The sequence below is a fragment of the Parasteatoda tepidariorum genome, chromosome 8 (assembly GCF_043381705.1).
Source record: "Parasteatoda tepidariorum isolate YZ-2023 chromosome 8, CAS_Ptep_4.0, whole genome shotgun sequence".
NCBI lineage: Eukaryota > Metazoa > Arthropoda > Arachnida > Araneae > Theridiidae > Parasteatoda > Parasteatoda tepidariorum.
The window spans coordinates 31216079-31239779 of record NC_092211.1 but is presented as its reverse complement, the minus strand read 5'-3'; the positions used below and the strand labels follow the sequence as shown (position 1 = coordinate 31239779).

The 23701-nt window shown below is 29.8% G+C and overlaps 2 protein-coding genes and 1 long non-coding RNA gene across 3 annotated transcripts in view; all 3 read left to right on the top strand.

The window, feature by feature from the left end:
- LOC107442831 (uncharacterized) overlaps window positions 1–23701 on the top strand; it is a 105816-nt gene that overhangs the window by 76292 nt on the left and 5823 nt on the right. The gene's annotated exons all lie outside the window — the stretch shown is intronic.
- Window positions 4352–6706, top strand: LOC107442840 (uncharacterized). Its single transcript, XR_011637548.1, has 2 exons — window positions 4352–4538; window positions 6528–6706. It is a non-coding gene; the product is annotated as an uncharacterized lncRNA (long non-coding RNA).
- LOC107442837 (uncharacterized) lies at window positions 11418–18627 on the top strand. The gene is made up of 5 exons (XM_016056496.2): window positions 11418–11558; window positions 12748–12850; window positions 15614–15744; window positions 16294–16375; window positions 18356–18627. The coding sequence occupies exons 1-5, from the start codon at window positions 11528–11530 to the stop codon at window positions 18522–18524; spliced, it is 516 nt and encodes a 171-aa protein (XP_015911982.1). The 5' UTR covers window positions 11418–11527; the 3' UTR covers window positions 18525–18627.

Below are 23701 nucleotides of genomic sequence, written 5' to 3'. Positions count from 1 at the left end.
AGTTTCCTTGTCTTCTGGATTGGTTCAAAATTACAAGGCTACGGCGTTGAACATTTGTAGTCGTAAACCCAAAAATTGGGTCGACTGTTCAACGGCGGTCATAAAATAAAATAAAATAAAAATTGAAATGGCAGTCGACATGTTTAAAGCTCTCAAAAACAGGCTCTATTTTCAAGATTTGCCAGACATGAATCAGAAGGAACAAAAGTGATTAGAAATATAAAATGCAAAGTTCCCCATAAAAATGGGAAAAAAAAGTTAAAAAACAAAAACTAGAAAGCCACTGAAACCGAGGGAGAAAAAAGAGAAAAAACAGAGCAAGAAAAAACATAGTGGCAGAAAGGCAAATCAGGGTAAAATGCATTTTTTAACGCGCTATGGAGAGGTGGAGAGTAACTAATGTCGTTAACAAGGAAATGAGCATTCAAATGTATAATATAAGATTTCAGGGAATCAAGGTGAGCTAATGTTGTTTTATCTTGTTACTCTGGAATCTTATTTTATTCATTTGAATATTGATTCTCTTGTTAACCGTGTTTATGTGCTTATTCTGCAGTGCTGTTAAAAGTTAAAGAACAAATAACACAACAAAGATGCCTCCAGGGTAATGCAAGGGTTCTAACCTGCTATCTCCAATCTGCAGATCGTTTGGTGAAATGGTAATACCTTTTGGTCAGAGAAGCTCAAAGAAAGCAAATAAATAAAAAATTAACATCACTCTTTCAAGTACTTGTTTATCGTTACATAAGAATTTGCATTTTTCTTAATCTGTAGTCAAGTGAAATAACAGACAGCAGAATTTGAAGAAATATATTAAAGAGTTACATTCCCAGTGGTGGGGAGGTCGCAGATTCAAGTCCCTCCACAACCGCTGAATGCAGCTTTCTTTTTCTTGTGCTGTATTATCTTCAAATTTCAGTAGGCTTATAAGCTGAACTTCGTAGCAAGCACGCAAGACGGAATATGTATGTGTAATAATTTAAAAATAAATATAAATTAAATAGGTACAAACAGGATTATGGTGGCATTCGAACTCGATACCTCCACTCATCGATTTTAAGATGTTCAAAGAGCCTGTTGTGTAACAATATGTTACTGGTCTAGTTTAGAATTGTTCAGACACTTGTATGTATATTTTTTTTGAAATTTTAAACGTTTGCAGATGGGAACTCATTGCTTACATAGTAATTAAAATACTAACTGACTAAAAACAAAATTAACAAGTTGTTACTAAATAAAATAGAACAGATCAAACTAAACATTTTCTGCGTGCTCTCAAATTGTACTAGATAAGTTAAAATTATCGTTTATTTTGGTGAAATTACATGCTTTTATCCAAAATGTACCACCAAACGGCATGATAATAAAATCATACTTTGTATGCAAGATGTTTTATTATTCTTATTTGAAAGAAAACGAAATAAACTTAAACATAGTACGTTCAATTATAAAATAATTACAAAATACCATACAAGTTTAAAATTTTAAAACGATAAGCGCTAAGTTTGGAATCCACTTAATATTTGTTTATACATTACAATCATGCATCAAAAGCAATGATTATGTTTTGCTTGTGATTATGATAAAACAGCTGCTTACCATAACCTACTTATCTTCAGAATTTCACTATTTGCTTAAACAATTTTTAGAGACCGTTATCTGCATAGATAAATAAATGGTTGATATAATTTTGAACCTGATAAATTATTCAATTGATCTTACATAGAAAGAGGAAAGATTTAAACATAATTAAGGTAAAAAAAGGCTTGCACAGAGAACAGAAACATGATCTACTTTAGTGCAATAATTTCATGCAGTAAGTAAATATTTTTAGTGACATATATATATATATATATATATATTACTTGCCTTTTTATGCATAATAAATCATTTAGTTAACTTATTTTCCTTAAAAATCTTCTAAATTCATCTGATTCACTTATTCACTTTTAATAGAACATTATACTTCGATAATTTCTCCATACAGGAAGATTTGTTTTAAATGTGGTGTAAGGAGTTAGTTTATAAAAAAGAGAGGTTTTAAAGGTGTAAGCTTCCTTTATCGAACTCTATTTAAAATTTGCATAAGATTATTTTGTCTGATAGAATGTCAGTAAAATATAATATGTTCGTTCTTAGTCACATAAGAGAATTTGAACTCATGTATTTAGAAAAATGATGAAAATAATTGAATGTATCAACAAATTGACATTTTTTTCTATCAATATTTAGTTTTGGCCAGCTTAGTGTTATATATGACTGTTTCATTCGAGAAAGGACAACTTGTAGAGAGAACTGGTATGAAAAGCATCAAGATAAAGGTCACCATCTGTGCGGGTAATCCTAAAAACTTTCTTTTATTGAAATAAATAAGTTTCAAACAGTTGAACCAAGACGTTTGATAAAGGCCAGGTTCTGGTTGAAGTATATGAAAAGTAGTTCGATTTTAAAACTCGAAAGATATAAAAAGAAACAATAATAATTGACAAGATTGTTAATTGAGATTCTTTAAGGAAAACTCGTTTATGCAATGAAAAACAACAATAAGCATAAGACCCAAGCCATTCACAGTGAAAAACTAAATAATTTTAAAAGCAGATCTACTGAGACTTCTTAAAATCCAATTAAAACTGCAGTGAATTCGAACGATATTATAGCTGAAGGTATCAATATTATTGTCCAAGGTTGAACAGGGTAAATTCAGGTGTAGTAAAATCTTCGAAAAGAAATATTAAAGAAGCATTCTACACTCACATGCATTCTTTTTTTTTGCATTTTTAAACACAAATAATAAAATATTGTTACTGTATTACAATTTTATTAGACTATTTTATTTTATTTTATAACCAGTGTTGAACAGCCAATGTTAGTTGAACAGTTAATGCTCAACTCCGTAGCCTTGTAATTTTGAATCCAATTCAGAAGACAAGGAAACTCCTGATTCAAGTATTGGGAGAAATTTGCTTTCGTGGAGAATTTTTTGATGGAACTAACCTGCATCTGCGTTACAGAGATTAAGACCACAAGAACCTCCTACAGTTAAATTGAGGGCAAAAAAACTGGAACCCATGATCCGTCTACCACTGTTGTTGTAGTTCATTTATGTCGCACTAGAGCTGCAAAATGGGCTATTGGCGTCGGTCTGGGAAACATCCCTCAGGATGATCCGAAGAAAAGCCATCACAATTTTGATCTTCTGCAGAGGGGTGATGGAGGATAGTTCACGTCAGCACTGCGTTCGGTGCAAGCCGGATGCGGAATTCGTGTAAACCGGTCATCGATGGGATTCGAGCCCGAATCACCTAATTAGAAGGGGAACGCTTTATCACCTGAATTCTCGCGGCTCTTATTAGACTATTGCAATATAGCAAGCATGAACTTTGTTAAAATAGTCATCAAGTGACTGTCTTGAAATATAGTTGGTACCTAAATTGATTAACTTAGCCCTTATTTTTCAGATCGATCTACAATGATACAAACTGCTCTTTAATGGCCGCTTTAATATGCAAAACTGGATTCGAAGAACGAGCTATGAAGGCAATGAATACATTTGATGAAATCTCTACAGAAGGCACCGATGCTAATACAGGTATTATTAATTGCCTTTATTAACTACTAGCATAACTGAAACATCTTCTACCCTTTAAAAAACCAGTAATTATCATTTTACTTTTCATGGGTCCCACAATGGACTGGTCATAAAATACGTTTCCCAATGGACCACGCAAGTCTAGCTTCAATGATTGCGATTAGTGAGCGGGTGGGGCCCCAGTCCTGCGAAGGGGCCGAAAGTGCGCGGTATCGGTGCTATCTAAACTGTTATATCTTAAAGTACTAGACTTTACGCTCTGGTTATCTGACTACCAAAGAGGAGATGCCATTCCCTCTGCAGAGGATCAAAATTGTGGTGTCATGTCTTCGGATCAGACAGTCACAATAAACTCATTGTGCAGCTCTAGTGTAACGTAAACAAGTGCTTCTGCTATTATTTATTTTCGATCCATTTGTGCATAGTATTTGTTCGTCTCCAATTTTTATCAAAGTTTCATAACTGTCATTAACTCTATCCATTCCCATTAACAAATGTGCTTTAATATCCGAGAGTGGCTGGAAAAAAATACTCAGATGTATCGAAGTAAGGGTACCAAGCTTGAATTGTACTTATTTAACAATCATAGTTGTTACATACTACTAATATATTTATTTTCTTTAGTATTTATTAGAAACATGTATTTGATTATTAAACAAATGCCAGCCATTGACTATTAGATCATTAGGCTTCTAACTATCCAGTACTTCTTAACAATACAGTCAAAGTCCTTTAGTGCAGAAACAAGTTTTTAATCAAGGAAATAAATGCTTCAAAGGAGAAATTGTTTCAAATTCTTACCTTTTTTTGGTTGATATCAATATTTTTTTATTCTAACAGCCTTAAAAGAATTTTTCTTTTTAGCTGTGCAAAATGATAAGAAATGTGAACTTGATACTTATTTAGAATCTGAAAAATGCAGCGTCATGGATGTTACAGATTATTGCAGGTAAATGCATTTCTTTTTAATTTAACCCTTTTGTTGTAGTATTAGATTTAAAGTTATTTCATTTTCTATATTCTTCTTTTAAATTTCTTACCACAAGACATTGCTCCTCGTTGGTAGATTTTAATTAGGTGTATATTTTTCCTCCATACATTCACGATATGACGTCAAAAAGTGAAAATGGTTACTTTATAATACACTAAAAGCTATTTGTTTTAAATGAATACAACATTATTTGATTGTATGTAACTAGACATATTTTACATAAAATAACTCCTTATTCTAGCGGGTTTTAAGAAATAGATATTATAATACATTAAAAAGTATTTTTACAGGGGAAGAAATAATTCTACGAGACATTATTTTTAATAAATACACTTACTATTTTTTATTTAGTTAGGTTTTGTTATTTTTTAAATCTTAGCACACAGTGTGCCAAAAAAAGGAACACCTTTATAATTCTAGATCCAATATTTAGATTTCTGCGTTTTAAAATGCAATATTTAATGGTAGAAATAGTACATAACCTTAAATATGCTAATTAGTTTGGCTGACGATGTATTAAACTGGTTGAAACCAGGCACAAAAATGTACTTAATCTGAATGAAATCCTTTTTCTGAAGAATTATTATTTTTAACTCTAAAAAATGATAGGTAGCCAGCAAATATTTATACATATAATATATAAATACAGTCAAAATATTCTAATCATGAAAGCATTTAAAATTTGAAAATCTTAATCCTAATTTTACTTTATTGCGTATTTTGTCATATATGTCTCTGCAATCAATAAAGTGGTTCAAAAACCTTTTACACACATTTCAAAAGAAACAATTTTATACAAAAATATAACTTAATACATTATTTTTATTACTGAATTTATTAATGATTGAAAACTGTTTTCATTGCAAAGCATAAATATTTTTACGTAACTTCAAACTATGCAATTGTAAATGAAAAAAAAATCAAACTTTGAACGCAATTGGTCAAATAATTCTTAGGAAATAAATATTTAAAATTTTAACTTTTTAAAATTTATTACGCTGCAACTATACGATTAAGTTTATTCAATTCTGTATTTTCTCATTCAATGTTACATGGTTAAAAATAAAGGGAAAATATGTTCACCTCTTATTCAAAAGTTTTTTGGTGATTATTAAATTAAATTAACCCATAAAGGGTAAAAAATAATTATTAAATAGTTATTTTTGCGAATCATACTAAATGAATTTTTAGAGAATCACAAGCTTAATACGAACAGAACAGTCATTTAAGCGTATGCCATTCAAGTTTAGATCCAGTTCCAGAATATTTCAAAGCTTCACAGTGTTTTAGCCCCAGAGTGTACCACAATAACCGAACTAATACTTTATTTTTAAAATTCTTCTAAAAAAAATTACTTATTAGGAAACGCAAAATAATATCTTTTTACATATTCGAAGTGATTCGAAGAGAAATCAGATGAGATCATAAGTCTTAGAGGAGCAATTGTCATCAAACTTTTTCTTCATTCTCCACAATCAAACTGGTTTCGTAGTTTTTAGTTCCATTTTCCTCAATAGTGACTTCATTAAATTTTCGTTACTTAATAATATTAATAATTCCGTAATTAAATATTTTTTTGTTTTTAGCCAAAAAATATTTAATTAAGGTAAAAATGGAACTGAAAACATCGAAGCCAGTTTGACTGCGGAGAATGAAGAAAAAGTTTAACGATAATTGCTCCTCTAAGACTTATGATTTCATCTGGTTTCGAAACATATGATGTCTTTCTAACAGCTTTTTAGTATTTTTCATCTGGCCTTCCTCAGAAGTGATTCGACAGATACAAATAGCTTTTATGTATCTTCGTTGCTTTAGTATTATTTTTTCGATTATATACATGTTTAACCTTATCTTTAATAAATATTGTAAGAATGTTCATTAAGGGTGGTTATTAAGAAATACATAAAAAATTTTCTCGTTCCTTTCATTGTAATAATTTTTTTCCAGGACTCTTCATGAACCTGAGGATTGTGTACGTGAACAGTTTTCAAAATGTTCCGAAGATACTCAAAGAGCATTCTTAAACATTTATTACTACAGAACAGAAATTGAGCAACATGCGTGTGATTTGCTTAATTGAATAGATTTTGAATTACTTTCAGAAAATGAAAATTAAGAATTATTTTGTTTTATGGTATGAACTCTTTCAAGGATTTCGCTTAAATGACTGTAATTAAATAGTTAAAATAATTTTTAATAATTTTTTCTGTTCACATGGTAACGATTTACAGGAAATTCTGGTTTTAAAATTATAGGGTAAACCAACCAGTGAAGGAACACTACCCAGTGAAGGAACATTTCATATATATTGATTAAAAATAAGAATTCGAAAGTTTTTCTTTAGATTGATTGGTAACAATAGCTTACTGCCAAACAATAGGAAGTCATCTAGCAATGTTTTGAATTACCTGGTCAAATAGACTTCTCTGGAAAAAATTTTGAATTTGCTATTATCTCTGCAACACCTTGTTTCTATGAAAATATTATAAGGTGAGTGTTTGTGTTTATATGTTTGAAATGGAATTAATTGCAAGTAATTGTTTTATTTTTCACACTGTGAAAAAGAGAATTCAAAATATAGTTATTGAAGTTACGTTTTATTTTTTTAAGCATCATAGCATAATAAAGTACTGAGATAAGGGGGTGTTTATTCACTGGATCACCAACCGAGGAAAAACCAGTGAGGGAACAGTTGTTCCTCTACTGGTATTTTTTCTAAGTTAATGAAAATAAAAGATAAACTTTAATTTTCCTGCACCTTTAGTGATGTTCCGCATCAAAAGTATGTTAAAAATACTAAAAACAACTTCTAAACAGTGAGAGAACAGGCATGTTCCTTTGCTGGGCATAGATTTCCCAGTGAATGAACAGTATGTGCTAATATGTTGACACTTTAATTTTAAATTCATGATTACAAAAAAAATTTAACATTTTCCAAGTATTTATATGTTATAATTTCAAGAATAGGCTTGTTTTTAAATATTTATATGGCTCATAAATTCATAAAGATCATCAAAAAATAACCAAAATTAAGTGTTCCTTTACTGGGTGTTCATTCACTGGTAAGAGCTGTTCCTTCACTTGGTCTTCTTACTACTTGTTATTTGAACCTCCAAAACTTTAAAACAATATTATATAAGCTCTCTACAATTTTTTTACATAATTTGCAATTAGTATCAAATATGTTGACACTGTCATTTAATTAAAATTACGAACTTTGAAATTAATATGATTTTTTAAAAGGTAAGCGAAGCTTAAGTGTTCCTTCACTGGTTAGTTTACCCTAGTTCATATTACCACACATTTAGTAAAACATGCGGAACTGAAAGGTAGATTTACCGAATAAATGATTTTCTTGCCATGCTATAAGGTATCGTGATAAAATTACCCGATTTAACAAGTTTTATAACAGATAAAACGATATTTTATTTAATTCTAGTAGGTTTTACCATAATTTTTAAAATTCCTCGTCCGTTGAAAACAGTGACATATTTATTTATTATTCTTGAAAAAAAGTTTTCAATCTTTAGTTTAAGCGATTTTTAATACTCATATGCATTGTTACAAACCGTCAGATTTACAAGGAATATATAAGCAGAACTAGACGCCTGTATACTCCCTTTCCGACATCGACAACCAAATAGCGTCACTTTTCAAACTATTTATTTGCATTGCTTTAAAATAGTTTGGTTAGAACTCACCTGCCTATAGAATATATTCAGTGAATTTCACATTTCTTATAATAATAAGAAGAAATTTAGTTCCAGCGATAGAAATATATTATTTTTTTAAAAAAAATTGAAATCAAAAGTATTTTCTCCTTTAAAAAACTAAAAATCTATCAAGATCCGAAATTAAAAAGTAAATATGAATTCCAGATAAATTTTACATAGAGAATTTCAAGACAGAAGCTGAAATATATCTCTGGAATAAATCAATTGTCAATTGTACCATTCCTATTGGATGACTCATATTCTAAATTCAATTGAAAAATTTCTATCTGTAACTCATTGATCATTGATGGATTGCAAGGAGAAAAGTCACGCAACTTCAGTTTAGGCATCGCTATTAATTACTGAAAACTGATTATAGATTTGCAATACCGCTGTGATTGTTGAATTTAAAGAATTTTTAAAAGGTTAAATGCTCCTGAAAGGTTAATTTAAGCATAAAATGTTTCAACTACTACGATGTGATTTTGAGAGAAATTAGACCTCCCACTAGTGAGATTCCAAAAAAAAAGGGAATGTCATGAAGGTCTGGAAGAGAATTCTTTTCTTGTACATCTTATTGAATCTAGTAATTGTTTCTTCTAAAAAAAAATCATTTTCATTTTTAATTGCCTAATGTAAATCTTTAAATTAAATTAACTACAGATTTGGTGCTAATATGGAAATATCATTGTATTCAAATATAAAAAAAACATATATTAATTCTTTAAAGAAACAAAACAAGGACGGCAAAACAAACTTAATAAGAATACCAGAGAAAATTTTCTTTCAAATTTAAAAAGAAAATATTAATTCTATTTAAAAAAAGAAACTTAAATACATAAATATGAACTGAAGAAAAACCTTACAAGAGGTTCCCCTTTAATGTATCCTAAATTTTTATTTTCTTATATTTAATGAGAAAAATATTCTAGGATACTGCAGAAAAACTTTTTTTCTTTCTAATTTAATGATTTGGTAAATAATTTGTCAAACTCAAGTTAGATAAATTAAGAAAATTTTGGTTAATAGAAACATCGGTTCAAATACAAAAGGGTAACCAAATAATAATGGGGACATGCCTCTTGTGGCGTATGATGACATATTGACATATATATATATATATATATATATATATATATCATTCACATATATACATCGTTCACAGTGGATTAAATTTAATGAAATATATACGCAAGGGGACTCAAAACAATGTGTTTAAAATGAAAAGCCAAAGAAAGTATCCATACAAAGGGAATCAAAAAACACTCACACAAAGGCTATTTGGAGCCTCCGGTAGGGTTGCAAATAGTATACTTATATGTCAGTGATCAATTAAGCTAAATTAATTCCATTTTTTATTTATTATTATTTCTGATGGCTTGACGTTGTTGTGAAGTCATTTTATTTCTATTTCATTGCACTATTTTCTTAATAATAATCCTTATCTTCGTTCACGAAGAAAGAAATTATTATGTAATGATATTTCTACTAAAAAGAAATAAGATATAATTCTGGTAATAAAACCAAAATACTCGATATTTAAACCATTCTTTTGATATTTTGTCTTATATGGTAAGCGTTTACCGAAAATTCTGGTTTTCAAAATTATAGTTTGTACTTCAACGCATTTAGTAAAAAATACAAAACGGAAAAATGGAAAGTAAATTCAACTAAAAAAATGTTTTTATTTAATTCTCCCCAGCTTTTTTAACGACGCGGAACGTTTAACATTTAATAATTTTACCACGTCCCGGCGAAAGAAGGGACATTGATTGTTCATATTCTGAAATGTTTCAATTTGAAAATTCAAATTTAATTGTAGTTAAACGTGCCTTTAAAATAAAATACAGTTAAATGCGTGGTATTGTTGCAGCTTTAGGTTACGTCTCTCACTTCCGGCTCACCTATCGTTCGTTTAAAGTCGTACCACCCCGAGAGGAATACATACAAATCATTTTAAATAAAATGCAAATATTTTAATATTCCTTGGGTACCCCGCTGCTGTTTGATCCACAAACCACTACCGGTCAGCAGCCCAGGGGTTGGAGACCAGTATCATAATAAAATTGTGAAATTTTATCACATAATATAAAACCGTGTTTTATAGTTAATTTTGGCAAAATAATTACCAAAGCACTTTGCTAAAAATTGCCAAGCTCTTTGGTGTTTTTAGGGAGCCAGAGGCACAGTTAAGTGTACCATATCCTGGTAGTTTTGACCATACTTTCCTTCTCTGTGTTGTCCCGCAGTGGACTGATCATTAAGACACGGCTCCCAGTAGATCACCGAAGTCAAGCATCACTGGCTGCGGTCAGTGTGCGGGTGGGTGACCCACTTGGATCAGCCTGCGTAGGGACCGAGGGTGTGTGGTATTGATCCTCGTTAAACTGTTCTACCGTAAAGTGCTCGACCTCGCGCGCAGGTCGTTGGGCTACCGAAGCGGGTGTGCCATCCCCTCTGCAGAGTATCAAAATTGTGATGGCATGTCTTCGGATCATCTTCAGGGATGTTTCCCAGACCGTCGCCAATAGCCCATTGTGCAGCTCTAGTGCGACGTAAATGAACTACAACAACAACAACCTTCTCTGTCTTACATAAAGATGAAAATATTGAATGGTTAGTCTGATGATAACAGAACTATATACTTTATACGTCCAACATCATCACTCCTCCCAATCCTTCTAAACTCTTTCAATTCAGCTTTAACACTATATTTACGTTTAGTACGTACATTTAATATTAACTGGAATGATTCAAAAATTAATTCACTCAAAATTCAAGATAGTATTTTTGCTAAACGACAATGGAAATATATATCTGCTGAAAAAAACAGCTTTTAAGTGAATTAATTTTTGAATGGCTTTTAAACACATTTTTTCGAATATAAATTAAAAAATTTCAGCTCATTTACTTTGAATAAATATTAACAAACGTTTAAAATTTTCCTGTTTGTTTTAAGGAGTCAGAACGCAAAGCACCGGAAACAACGGAACGGAAAGAGGGAATTTCAATTCCCTGTTTGCTCACGCAATATTGTTTATCGTTTCTTTTTTATTCCTCATTCTGATAAAAATATAACTTTTTCAAGAACCTTGAAAATGTCTTTATTTACTGGAAATATTTAGAAAATATATCACCTGTTTGATTTCTGATAACACCTGATTACTTCCCAAACGGTCTTACTTAAAACGAGTCAAGTTAGTAAGATCAGTACAAAACCTAAAGGGGAGTAACATGATGTTCTTTGGTACAATTGTATTATGCTGTAAGTATATTTGTATTTAAATCCTTAAATTGAAAAGGGTATCACTTGCAGTTTAAGCCGAAGCATTTTCCTGCGTTTTAATGATACTTATCTCCAAAAAATCAATTTATCGTAGATACACTACGAAAAAATATTCTGGTAAAATTAAAAAGAGTATCACTTGCAATTTAAGCCGAAACATTTTCCTGCGTTTTAATGATACTTAACTCCAAAAAATCAGTTTATCGTAGATACACTACGAAAAACTGATTTTTCGTAGTGTATCTACGAAACATGATACTGATCATACCACATGATAATGATGTTTCTGATAAAAAAAATAATAAATAAATAAAACCTGATTCGGGTATTAGAAACCAAAATATACGTTATTTAAATCATTTCCGTTCATATGGTAACTGTTTACTTAAAATTCTGGTTTGAAAATTATAGTTCTTATTTTCACATATTCAGTAAAAAATACAAACTGAAACGTAAATTTGACCGAATGGTCTAATACAATGCTCTCAGGTATCCTAATAAAATGACAAAATTTTACCTCATTTACTATATTTTATCACATATAATAAAACCATATTCTATTATTAATTTTACCAAAATCATTAACAAAGAGCTTTCCCAAGCATTTTGGTGTTCCTTGCCATACAGCTTGAAACACGGTAAATTCTCAGAGTAACATCGATTTTTTTTTAAAAAAAATTCAGCGTTTATTGAAAACAATTATATTTTTATGAACATTTTTGCTAAAATGTTTTCAATCCTTCCTTCAGTTTAATGTTTAAGTCAGTTTAATCTTACAGTTTAAATTATGTTTAATAGTCATATTCATTACTTCAAAGCATCAGATTAGCAATGAATAGATTAACGTAACTTGAAACATGTATACTCACTATCCGCCTTCGACATAATTTGAAGAAAAAAAATAGTACCATATAGTGATATTGTATGTTGCCATGCTATGTATGGAATATTTTTACTTATAAGGTTAAATAACTCAATTCCTGAGAGTAAAACAAACAAGTTCAATTAGACTGAATTCAAATTTAATTATACCTGTGTGTTAATAATGTTGACATTGAAAACAAATTAATGTCTAGCATGCAAATGTGCTATTATATTTTGAAGTTATATTTTAAATATCAAAAATGGATCCATATCTTTTTTCATTCACTTTTACATGTATTTTTAGCTTTAGCTAGTTTAGCTGCATCTGATTTTAGGTGCTTTGAAGATTCGAGAAAAGCTTGTGCGTCCCAATGGTTTGAAGAGAATGACAGCGACGAATTTTGTGCGTAAGTGAAAAATCATTATAAATTTACTTCCCCCGCTCACTATGCTCGCCAAAACTCAGAATTGTTTTTGCAATTCCTTGCAATAATAAATCTAGCGATGGGGTAGACTATGATTGAGGAACTGGCGTGCATTTTTATGCCAATGTGGTGGAGCACCATCTTTCTGCGGAATGAATCCGAGAATCACTTCCTTTCACTTAGAGACCAGTCACCATTATAGCGCAGGTCTATAATTGTCCCCGCTAAGTAATTTTCTCTAGAAGAAAAAAAATCCAAATCTTTAACGACTGTTATAAAATTGATTTTTTACTGCTAAATAAATCAACTGAAGAACTTTCTTTTCGATTGATTCAATATCCAAGTCTCACGTTGCATTGTCAATTTTCCGGGCTTAAAAGAAAAGATGTTTCTTGCTTTGAATCGTAATCCATGAAGTTACCTAAATAATCTTTAAATAATTTAAACTGCAACCGTGTAAAATAATTCCTCAAAATAGAGGACGATTTGCTTACAATGCATCCTATTTCTGGTATGCCGTTCACCATCCTTTTTCGTTTTTGTGGAAAACACCACGATTTACATGAAGTTAATAAGGTATTTTTGTGAATTGTGCAGCCATCTAAGGGGAATTTTAAATATTTGTAAAGTAACCACACTTATCAAAACAATACAAAAAATACAATTTGATGTAAAAGTGTCTCACTCGATAAAAAGAGTGGGTTATTAATATATGTCTACAAGTCTCTTAATTCTTACTATATTTCAATTACTGATAGATTTAAATGACAGTGATTAAATATCGTACTAAAATTAAAAAGAAAAGAAGTAACATGAACAAATTAGAAAGTCATGATGAAAGTATAGTTTGCCAAATTCAAAGATGCCCTCAGATTCTCCTCCCGCCTCAGAGTCTGGGATTATCTGTTGCTCCGAAAACAAGAAATATCACATTTTTGAAAAGGGAATTTTTCATACTTTTCCTACCAGCCCCTGCACAAACTGTAGAAACTGTTTACTCCCATACACTTACTTGTAATAACGGAACTATCTCGTAACTATAGTTACAGACAATACTCCATGAAACTAGCGAAAAGTCTTCTTTCGATATACAAACTACAAAGATACATCTTTCCGTTATGCTAGCATTATTTAAAACTAAAACTTGTTTTTAAATAGGTTTTTAAATTAATAATAATCCGACTACCAGCCTACTCCTCAAACTGTAGTATCTGTTTACCCCCCACACACTTACTTGAAATAGATCTATCTCGTAACCATAGATACAGGTATTACTCCAGGAAACTGATGAAAGGATTTCTTTAGGTACACAGACTATAAAGATACATCTTTCCGTTATGCAAGCAATATTTGAAACCAAAACTTGTTTATAAATAGGTTTCTGAATTGATTATAATCCGATGTTTTAAAGACTGTAAAAGAAGAACCATTAACTAAAATGACCTGTACTAGGAATTAAGTACTCAGAAAGAAAATGGAAATATGAAAAAATATAGTTTAAAATTTACGGATAGCTAAGAGGGAAATTTTAAACCAATTATTATTTAATTTAGCACTTTACTAGTCATTAAGTAAATGGCTTAAAGCTTAAGCAGGCAGAGAAATTTTAAATCAAACACATGAAATCACAAATGCTCTTTATTACATTTACTTGGATTTTGTCACTTTTAGCCATTATGTCACTTATAGCCGGAAACCATTAACATGATGCAATCCCAAGAAACGGCAGTAATAAGATATTACCTGATAAGAAAATTCATCCGCTTCAAAAATTTACACTCGCCTTATTAATCATTAACATAATGATTAATAAGGCGCCATCTATAACTAAGTTCTGAATTACTAGTCGGCTGCGCCCCCTGCTCGCTAACGCTCGCCAACCCCCGAAAATTGCTACGCAATCTTATATGGTTTGCTTCGCAAACCAAGGTCGCTTCGCTCGCTACTAACTTAGGTAAATTGCAAATGCACAAAATTCTAAGACTTCAAAAAAATCATTCAAATCCATATAAAAACTTTTTTTTTTTAAAAAAAATACATCTTTTTAGTAAATACTATGTCATTAAAATAAATTTGAATTCAAATAAATGACATGTAGTTGGTTAAACCTATTACAAATGTGCTATAGTATAATTCGTGATATAAATCAAAAATCGTCAAATAAATTCGTAATATATAAATTCGTGAAAAAAAGCGCTTTCGACAAAATACTGAAATAGAGATCTATCGACAAAGACTACTCACTTCTGCCTAGCTTAATAGTGTGAGATTGCCGCAGCTGATGCTCTCTGGTTATTTCAGTTTCCGTTTTTAAAAGCGCTATATGTTGAGCCACCTCAGCTAGATTTGGCATGTGACATTTTTAGCGGCAATCATTGGTCGATTCACCGTGTAAGAGAAATAGTAACGTAAACAAAACAAAGCAAACGTTGCCACCGGCGGAAAAGAAATACAGCCAAAATTTGGGAGCCACGTAAGAGAATTATATATATTAGATGTTTCTTTCTTGCTATATATTTTCTCTTTTTCCGTAAAAACTCATGTTCCTTTTCATTCCACTGTGACAAACGATCATTATTTTACCAGATTTTTAGATGTCAAATTATAATCAACCTCTAGACGTTTTGCGTCAGTAATGAATGATACATTATCGAATTACAGTACAGTATTAATGATACAGTACAGCATTAATAACCCAAAAGAATTTCAAATGTTAACGGAATTATTCATTCTATACATTTGTAGTATAACTCCAAATATGACAAGATGTGATCTCGAAGCTGCATTGGTTTGCCATACTGGATTTGCCGAAATAGCAGAAAAAGCCTTAGCCACAGAAATTGATGTTTGCACAGAGGGTACAGCAGCCAATGAAGGTAAATTTTTTTAGAGTTCATTAAAAAAAAAATGTCATCATTTCATTCAAAAATTTCATCAAATTTCATCATATTTGAATTTATTATAAATTGTCATTATTTTTTATTCTTTTTAGATTTATCATAAATTGTCAGCATCAAATCCAAAAAATTTAAAATTTGTGATATAAATATTTTTAATTTAAAATTTGTGGTATAACGCTTGTTGCTGAAGTTAATAGCTTAGTTGAATAGCACAAAACGCTGTTTTAAGAACAAACTACATTTTTGAATGCAAAAAATTCTAAGTCCGTAATAGTTAAACATTAATCATGCAAGTTTTCTCATTTTCGTTTGGAAAAATGCTCTTTCACAATTGATTTTAAACAAATTGGGGGTAGGAATTTGCAATAATTTAACTGGAAAATTAATTTTAAGATGAATATTGCATTTAAAACCTAAGTTACAACATTTCGTTATTTCCTTAATTTCTAATAAATGCTATTCTAATTTATTTGTTTTAATTTATTTTTTTAATTTAATTATTTTGTTTATTTGTTTTGTATTTAGCTGTGAAAAAAGATAAAAATTGTAGCTTCGATACATGGTTAGATTTAAAATATTGTGACGTAGAGGAAGGTACTATATGCCAGTAAGTAGTTTTTTTGCAATATTATTTAAAACATTTTACATTTCAGTGTAGTACATTTTCAGTATAATTTAAATTTATTTGACATTGAAAGTTTCATTATTTAAATATCTCTTAAACATATTATTTCAAATAATTTCGTTTTCACCAAAATGGCATAAAATTAAATCAAACAATTAAATCAAATTAAACAGTTATGCAGATCTGTTGCAGATGTCTAGAAAGCAAGTAAAAAAATATTATAAGATTTTCAAAATCTGTTAAAACTATTTTTGACCACAGAGTTAAATAGATGGTGCAAATTTCTTCTCGCTTTGTGGTTTGAACTACAAGATTGAAAGCGTATTTAAACTTACATATCAAAACGTAGGCATTTAAATTCTGAAATTTGTTTATTAAAATTCAAATTGGTTGAGTGCAAGTTTATTTTGTAGCTATGGTTAAATATAACGACAACTGAAACTAAACCGAATCAATTCCCCCAGATGATTCGAATAAATGTTTTGAATTATGAGTTGTATCTTTTTCTTAAGAATTAATTAATTCAAGATATTTTGAACAAAAGCGCACATACCTAAATTTTTTTTTAAGAAAAGGGCAGAGTTTATAGAACAAGTATACTTGACCTACCAGAAGACTTGATATAGACCTGCTAATTTTAGAAAAATCGAAATAATCAAGAGATACAGGTCATCAATGAAGGCGGTATTTAAATACTTAATTCATTCAAAACTGGAATAATTTTTCTTCTTTTCTTTTCTGGAGTAATCTTCTGGAAAAATATACCTATTCAAATCTTTTATAATCATAAACTTTAGAGACGTCTATCATTTATTTATATCAGCGATACAGGATACATCTTTCCTAATTTTTTGTTAAGTGCTAATTTTCTGCCAGGTTTTTAACTTTGAAAAAGGTTAGAAAACATTAAAAATGCATAAACCAAGATTAAATAGATTCTCGAAATAAGTTCAATTAAATGTTCACAACTTTTAATTAAACAGAGAGAATTTGATACAATAGCAGATCAATGGATGCTCTGATTCAATACTAATAAACCTGTCTGTGTGTATTGCCCTATTCAAATCCATTATCAGTATTTGAATCAGATTCTAAACTATGTTTAATATTTGAAATCAACTTACAATCGTAATCATTATTTATTGAAATCATTAGCTATAGTCAACTGTCCGATAACCAACTTTCATATTCAATTGAATCAAATAATTTGCATAAGATTTAAAACTATACTTAAAATTTAAAAATAACTTTTCTTAATAATAAGTGATGTTAATTAAAATCAGCGATTGAGTGTTCAAATTTCATAATTTTTTGTCAGGTATCAATTTTTTTCAACATTCCTTCACAGTAATTAATTTGAATCAAATAATTTGCATAAGATTTAAAACTATACTTAAAATTTAAAAATAACTTTTCTTAATAATAAGTGATGTTAATTAAAATCAGTGATTGAGTGTTCAAATTTCATAATTTTTTGTCAGGTATCAATTTTTTTCAACATTCCTTCACAGTAATTTTGCAGTAGCTTACAGTAACCAAAGGTACAACATCATTAAGAGATATGGCGGCAGAAGAATAAAAAATTAGAATCAGTTGACCGATTTTACTTAAAGTGCTTCTGAGACATATTTAAAAAACATTTCATTATAAAAATAAGTTTCATTTTAAAACAGAGGAGTAAATCAATCAGACAAAAAATACACCGGAATAAATAAATAGGTCTGCTTTTATTTGAATAAATTGATGCGTTTAAAAAAAATAGTAAAGTTCTTTATTATTCGAATCACTAATTTTAATCAAATTCAAAAGAATGTTTACGATTAAAGCTAACTACAAGAGCAATCGTAAGAAATTTATGTCGTTGATTTAAATCAACGGTTCAGTATAAAATTTGAATTATTCCACGATTAGAGTAAATCTTGTTTGCAATTTTTCTCATTTATTTCTTGTTGTCTTTCATAGAACCTTTGACATAGCACAAGAATGCGCAGATAGGATTTTCTCAAAATGCTCTCGAGACACTGAGAAAGCATTTCAAGGTGCTTTTAAAGCTTCCGCAGAACTACAAAAGAAGGTGTGTGAATTGCAAGAAAAGATAGATCTTGGATTGACAACAGAAAGAGGAGATTGAAATTGAATTACATTTGAAATTTTCATCACGAAATCTATCAAATATATGTTTATTTTGATATCTTGATTAGATGTATTGTAATAAAAACAATGAGTTGAAGTTATACAAGACTCATCATTCAGCGCTATTGGTGAAGGCATAATCATCTCGGTAAAGTTTTTTTTTTTTTAATCCTTGAAAGAAATGAAAATCAAAAGGTTTCATATATTAATATTTAAAAGAAGAGAAAACGTTATCAAAATCAAGTGAATATTATTGAAGAAGATGGGGAAACAATTTTTATTGCTGGGTAAAAATTTGACGTTTTTTCTCATTATCGCTCTTCACCGTTTTTTTCTTCTTTTTTTAAAAATGTTTCTGGCAATCAAATATGTTTTAATGTAATGAATCCCGATTTCTTTAAATAATCTTCTTCAATTTTTTGTAAAAAGGTTTTATTTTATTTTCGGTTATTTTTTTTCTATTGTATAAAAGTAAGTTTCCTCAGCATAGTTCCTATGTAACCCCTTCCGTCTCGCTCAGGTGAAAATGACAGGGTGTGGTTTCCCCCTCTATTTCTCGCTCCCGTGAAATTTCAGGGCTGGAGTGTTCAGTAGTAACACGTCAATAAGAATAAAACTAATTCATTTCTTTTGCCCGGAAAACATTTTATTTCTCATTTTACACACCAGATATTTTAAATAATAGATAAGAATAGATTCATTTACTGCCAAGATATTTTTAAATTAATTGCAAATGGTTAGTTTTTTTTAAACTAGATGTCAGCACTAATCAAATACGCGTATTTGGCAAAATAGGCACTTTTATGATCGCTTTCTTGAAAATTAATCGATCGTTAAGGGGTTATGGCTCCATAGTTTCGTGGCTGATAGTATGATAGGAAAAATGTTATCGGCATTGCGAACTTGCGATCTTTACATTTCTGACAAGATGGTCTGAGCTGAGCTGAAGCTGAGCTCGCTGTGTAAGCCCAGCAATAGTGACAGCTCATTTATTTCTTAATCACTTATTCCTCAATGATATCAAAATTGACATTTAATAAAAAAAATTGAAAATGCCATGTTTTTAAACTTTAAATTGTTTCCTAAATGACGCTAGTAGATTTATCATAATTCAAAATTTTGTAAAAAAAAAAACAACAACTATGAATTAAAATTTCCAACAAAAGCAAACACAAAACTAAAAGAAGAAAATGATTAATACAAAAAAAAATTTAGTTACTACATTTCGCATGTTGACTACACGGAAGAAAAATTTGTGGGGAAATTACCGTAATGTATGGTAATCACATTTCTGGTAAAATAAAAATTAAAGGAAAAAAATTCTGGTAAGAAAATCAAAATCCATTCATTTAGTAATTGTTTTTCCTTTACATGCTGATAGTTAGCTGGAAATTCTAGTTTTCAATAGTATAATTCTTATTACCACACTTTCAGTAAAATATTTAGTACAGAAAATTAGCTACATGCTTAAAAATTTCCATGAAAACATTGCGGAAATTTTTCTCTTATAGTAATAATTAGATAATAAAACACGATGATATGGCAGAAATAGCAATCTTTTTCTATTGCGGCCATTGTTCCCTTATTTTTGTTACAATATTCCTCACGTTGATTAAAATTTAGCGGCAGATTATGGCTTAAATTAGTTTCAACTTTAATATGGCGTTAGGTATATAATCTTTTTCCTCTTAAACATTTTACGCGTCAACTTGAACGGAAGCGTGGTTTGTCTTATTACAATTATTTTACTGCAAGGTTGCACGTTATTATGATTATGATGCCAATATTAGACGAAGCAAATTCTGGTTTATACAAAACAGAAAAGTAAACTTAATCGAAAAAATAGGTTCTATGCCACGCTGTAAGACACCAGGATAAAATTATCGTATGTTACCACACTTACCAAAAGTTATTACCAAATGTAATGCTAAATGTTATAAAACCATATTTTATTGTTAATTTTACCAAAATCGTAACCAAAGCACTCCGTTAAAATTATCAAGCGTTTTAGTGTTCCCACGGAGGCAGAAACGCGGCGACTTTTGCCGTATTCTAGTTCAGGGGTGGCGAACCTTTACACACCAAAGTGCCATTTTCTCTAAAAAATTGCTTAATGAGGTCATAGACGTGCCGTCAAATAATTTTGACTGCGTGATTATTGAGAAAATAATAATACTAATTACTATCAACTCAAAACTCTTTATTTACATTGAAAAAAAATGCATTTTGTATACATGTCTCAGTTATACATGTAATTCAACTTAAAGTAACATCAGTGTGACTTCTGTTGTTGCAGATTAGATGACCAATAACTTATATTTGGTTGTAAGATGTTAGTTTAAGCAGGACTGCTGATTTTTTTTTTGCTAGTTATTTATTGTTAGCTTGTTTTTTACGGTTATTAATTGTTTCTTTAGTATTAATTTTTAATTTTTTGATTAATAATTGTTTATTATTTTGTTTGTTTTTTGTGAATTTTAATTTAATTGTTACATATGCTTCATAGCGTAATAACATTTGTGTAATAACAATTCATAGTGTAAGAACAATTGTGATTGGTGGAGTGACCAAAATATTGTGTCGAGTGCCATAAATGGCACGCGTGCCATTGGTTCGCCATATCTAGTTGTTTCAACCGTACTTTTTTCTCAGTGTAAAAAAGAAGAAAATAATTGACTTTTATGAGACCAAAAACGAAAAACAAAAAACGCATCACTTTCCTTATAAACGTCAATCACCGCTGCTAATTTCCCTACGTTTTTCTTTGTCAAGGGATGACTACATTAAATGAAGTTACGTATTCTTCTTTTTAAAAAATCCTTAAAAAAATGAATTTATTTCTCCGCTTTAGTTCATTCAAAAAACACAGTTTTTAAATTTTTATCGCTTTATTTCATTAAAATGAATTTCTGCCGATTAAATTCCCTTAACTCCTTCATTTCAGTTCATCGTGCAAGAAACTGCGTGAATCTTCACACGTTCCTAAAAAAAAGTAAAAGAATTATAATCGACGTTTTTACTGTTAACAATCTACTTCTGACCTTGTTTGTCTACTTATGAAAAGAATGTTAAAGGGAAATGAGTATTCATTTCATTGTCATGTGATTTAGATTGCCGATATAGTCCGAAATAAAATAAAACGCATCAAACCTTATTTAACTTCCCACACGTGCAAATCTATCTCAACACTTTAAGAGTTCATCAAACTACTTATGGTAGAGATATATATCTCTCTTTATCTCTATGCAAAAATATATTTAAAGATTTTTTTTTAGAAATGTTTTCCATTTAGAAAATAAAGTAAGTCATTGATTATCGTGGTGAGAACAATTTGTGAAGGTAAGTTTTTAATAATTTTTCAAGTATTTTTCGCGAAAACTCATGCATTATAAGTATGTTTATGTATAGTATCCAACTTTATTTTGAAATATAGTTAACATTTCTGGGACTTTATAAAATATTGGTTATGGTTTCCATCTAAGACTTGTTTGTCACATGAAATAACTCTTTTTTGTTACATACTATTTTTACTATATTATAATGTACTGTTTTGAATATATTATGTTTGCAAAAGTTATTCATGACGGATAGGCTAAATTCGGTCTATGCTAATAAAGAAAATAGCACAAAAGGCCAAGATGACTGTTAGGTTAGGTATTACCTGTTTTTTAGTCAGTTCTGTCTATACTAATTATGAAAATAGCACAAAGAGCCAAGATGACTGTTTAAGCATTGTTTATTTTTTAGCCAGCACCGTTTATGCTAATTATGAAAATAGCTCGAAATGCCAAGATGACTGTCCGATTAAGAATCGCCTATTTTTTAGTCAGTGTGGTCTATGAAAATGGCACAAAATGTCAAGATAACTGTTCGCTTAAGAATTGCTTATTTTTTAATCAGAACGGTCTTTACTAATTATGAAAATGGCAGGAAAAGCCAAGATGACTTCTCTGTTAAGTATTTCCCATTATTTACCCAGCGTGCGGAAATATGAAAATAGCACAAAAGGCCTGTATTAGATATTTTTAGTCAGAGCGTTTCATGCTAACTATGAAAATCGCAAAAATTGTTTTGATAAAAGAAAGCCCTACTTTAGCGAAAATTAGATTTAGAGAAAGTGTTTGAGATCTTAATTTTCAATTTGCTGAAAAATTATTTCAACGCTGCGTTTCTTTCGGCTAATAAAAATAGTCAAATTTTGAGAGCTAGTTTCATTGATTTCAGTGAATACAGATAAATAAAAAAAAAAGGAAAAATGATGTAAGAAGTTTAATAGGGTAAACCAACCAATAAAGGAACACGCCCCAATAAACGAACATTTTATATATATTTTTTAAAAATACGTTTTTAAAAGTTTTTACTTAGACTCATTGGTAACAGTAGCTTACATATAGAACAATAGGAAAACATCTAACAATGCATTGGGTTACCAGGTCATACAGTCAAAAAATTTTGAATTTGTTAGTATCTCTACAACGCATTGCTTCTTTGACAAAATTATAAGGTCAGTGTTTGTAGTTTTTTGTTTAAAGTTCAATTAATTGCTCGTAAAGTTTTATTTTTCTCTCTGTGAAAAAGAGAATTCAAAATATGGTTATTGAAGTTATGTTTTATTTATTTTAAGTATCTTAGTATAAGTAAGTACTGAGATTATTATCTGGATTACCAAATGATGAAAAGCCAATGAATGAACGAGTGTTCCTCTACTGTAATTTTTCCAAGTTAAGAAAAATAAAAGGAACAGTTTAATTTTCTTGTATGTTCAGTCCTATTATACAGCAAAATTCTGTTAAAAATACATAAAACAACTTCTAACCAGTGAAGGAACAGACATGCTCCTTCACTGCGAATAGATTTTCCAGTGAATGAACAGTATGTGTGAAATATGATTTTACGTGGATATTTAGTATTTCTTCGATATAGAGGACGCCTAAAATTCTGTTAAATGTTGTATGAATAATCACTAAATAATTTCATTTCAAAATGCTAATTCAATTCCTAAATTTATAAAAAGAATTATAATTTATTTATAATTTATCTTTATAAATGTAGTGGTTAGTTACATCATACGTTAGATAGCTTAATAAACTACGCTCACTAATCGAAAACTATATAAATATTGTTAGTTTGTTAGTTAGTTTGTTAATTTACGTCGCGCTAGAGCTGCTCAATGGG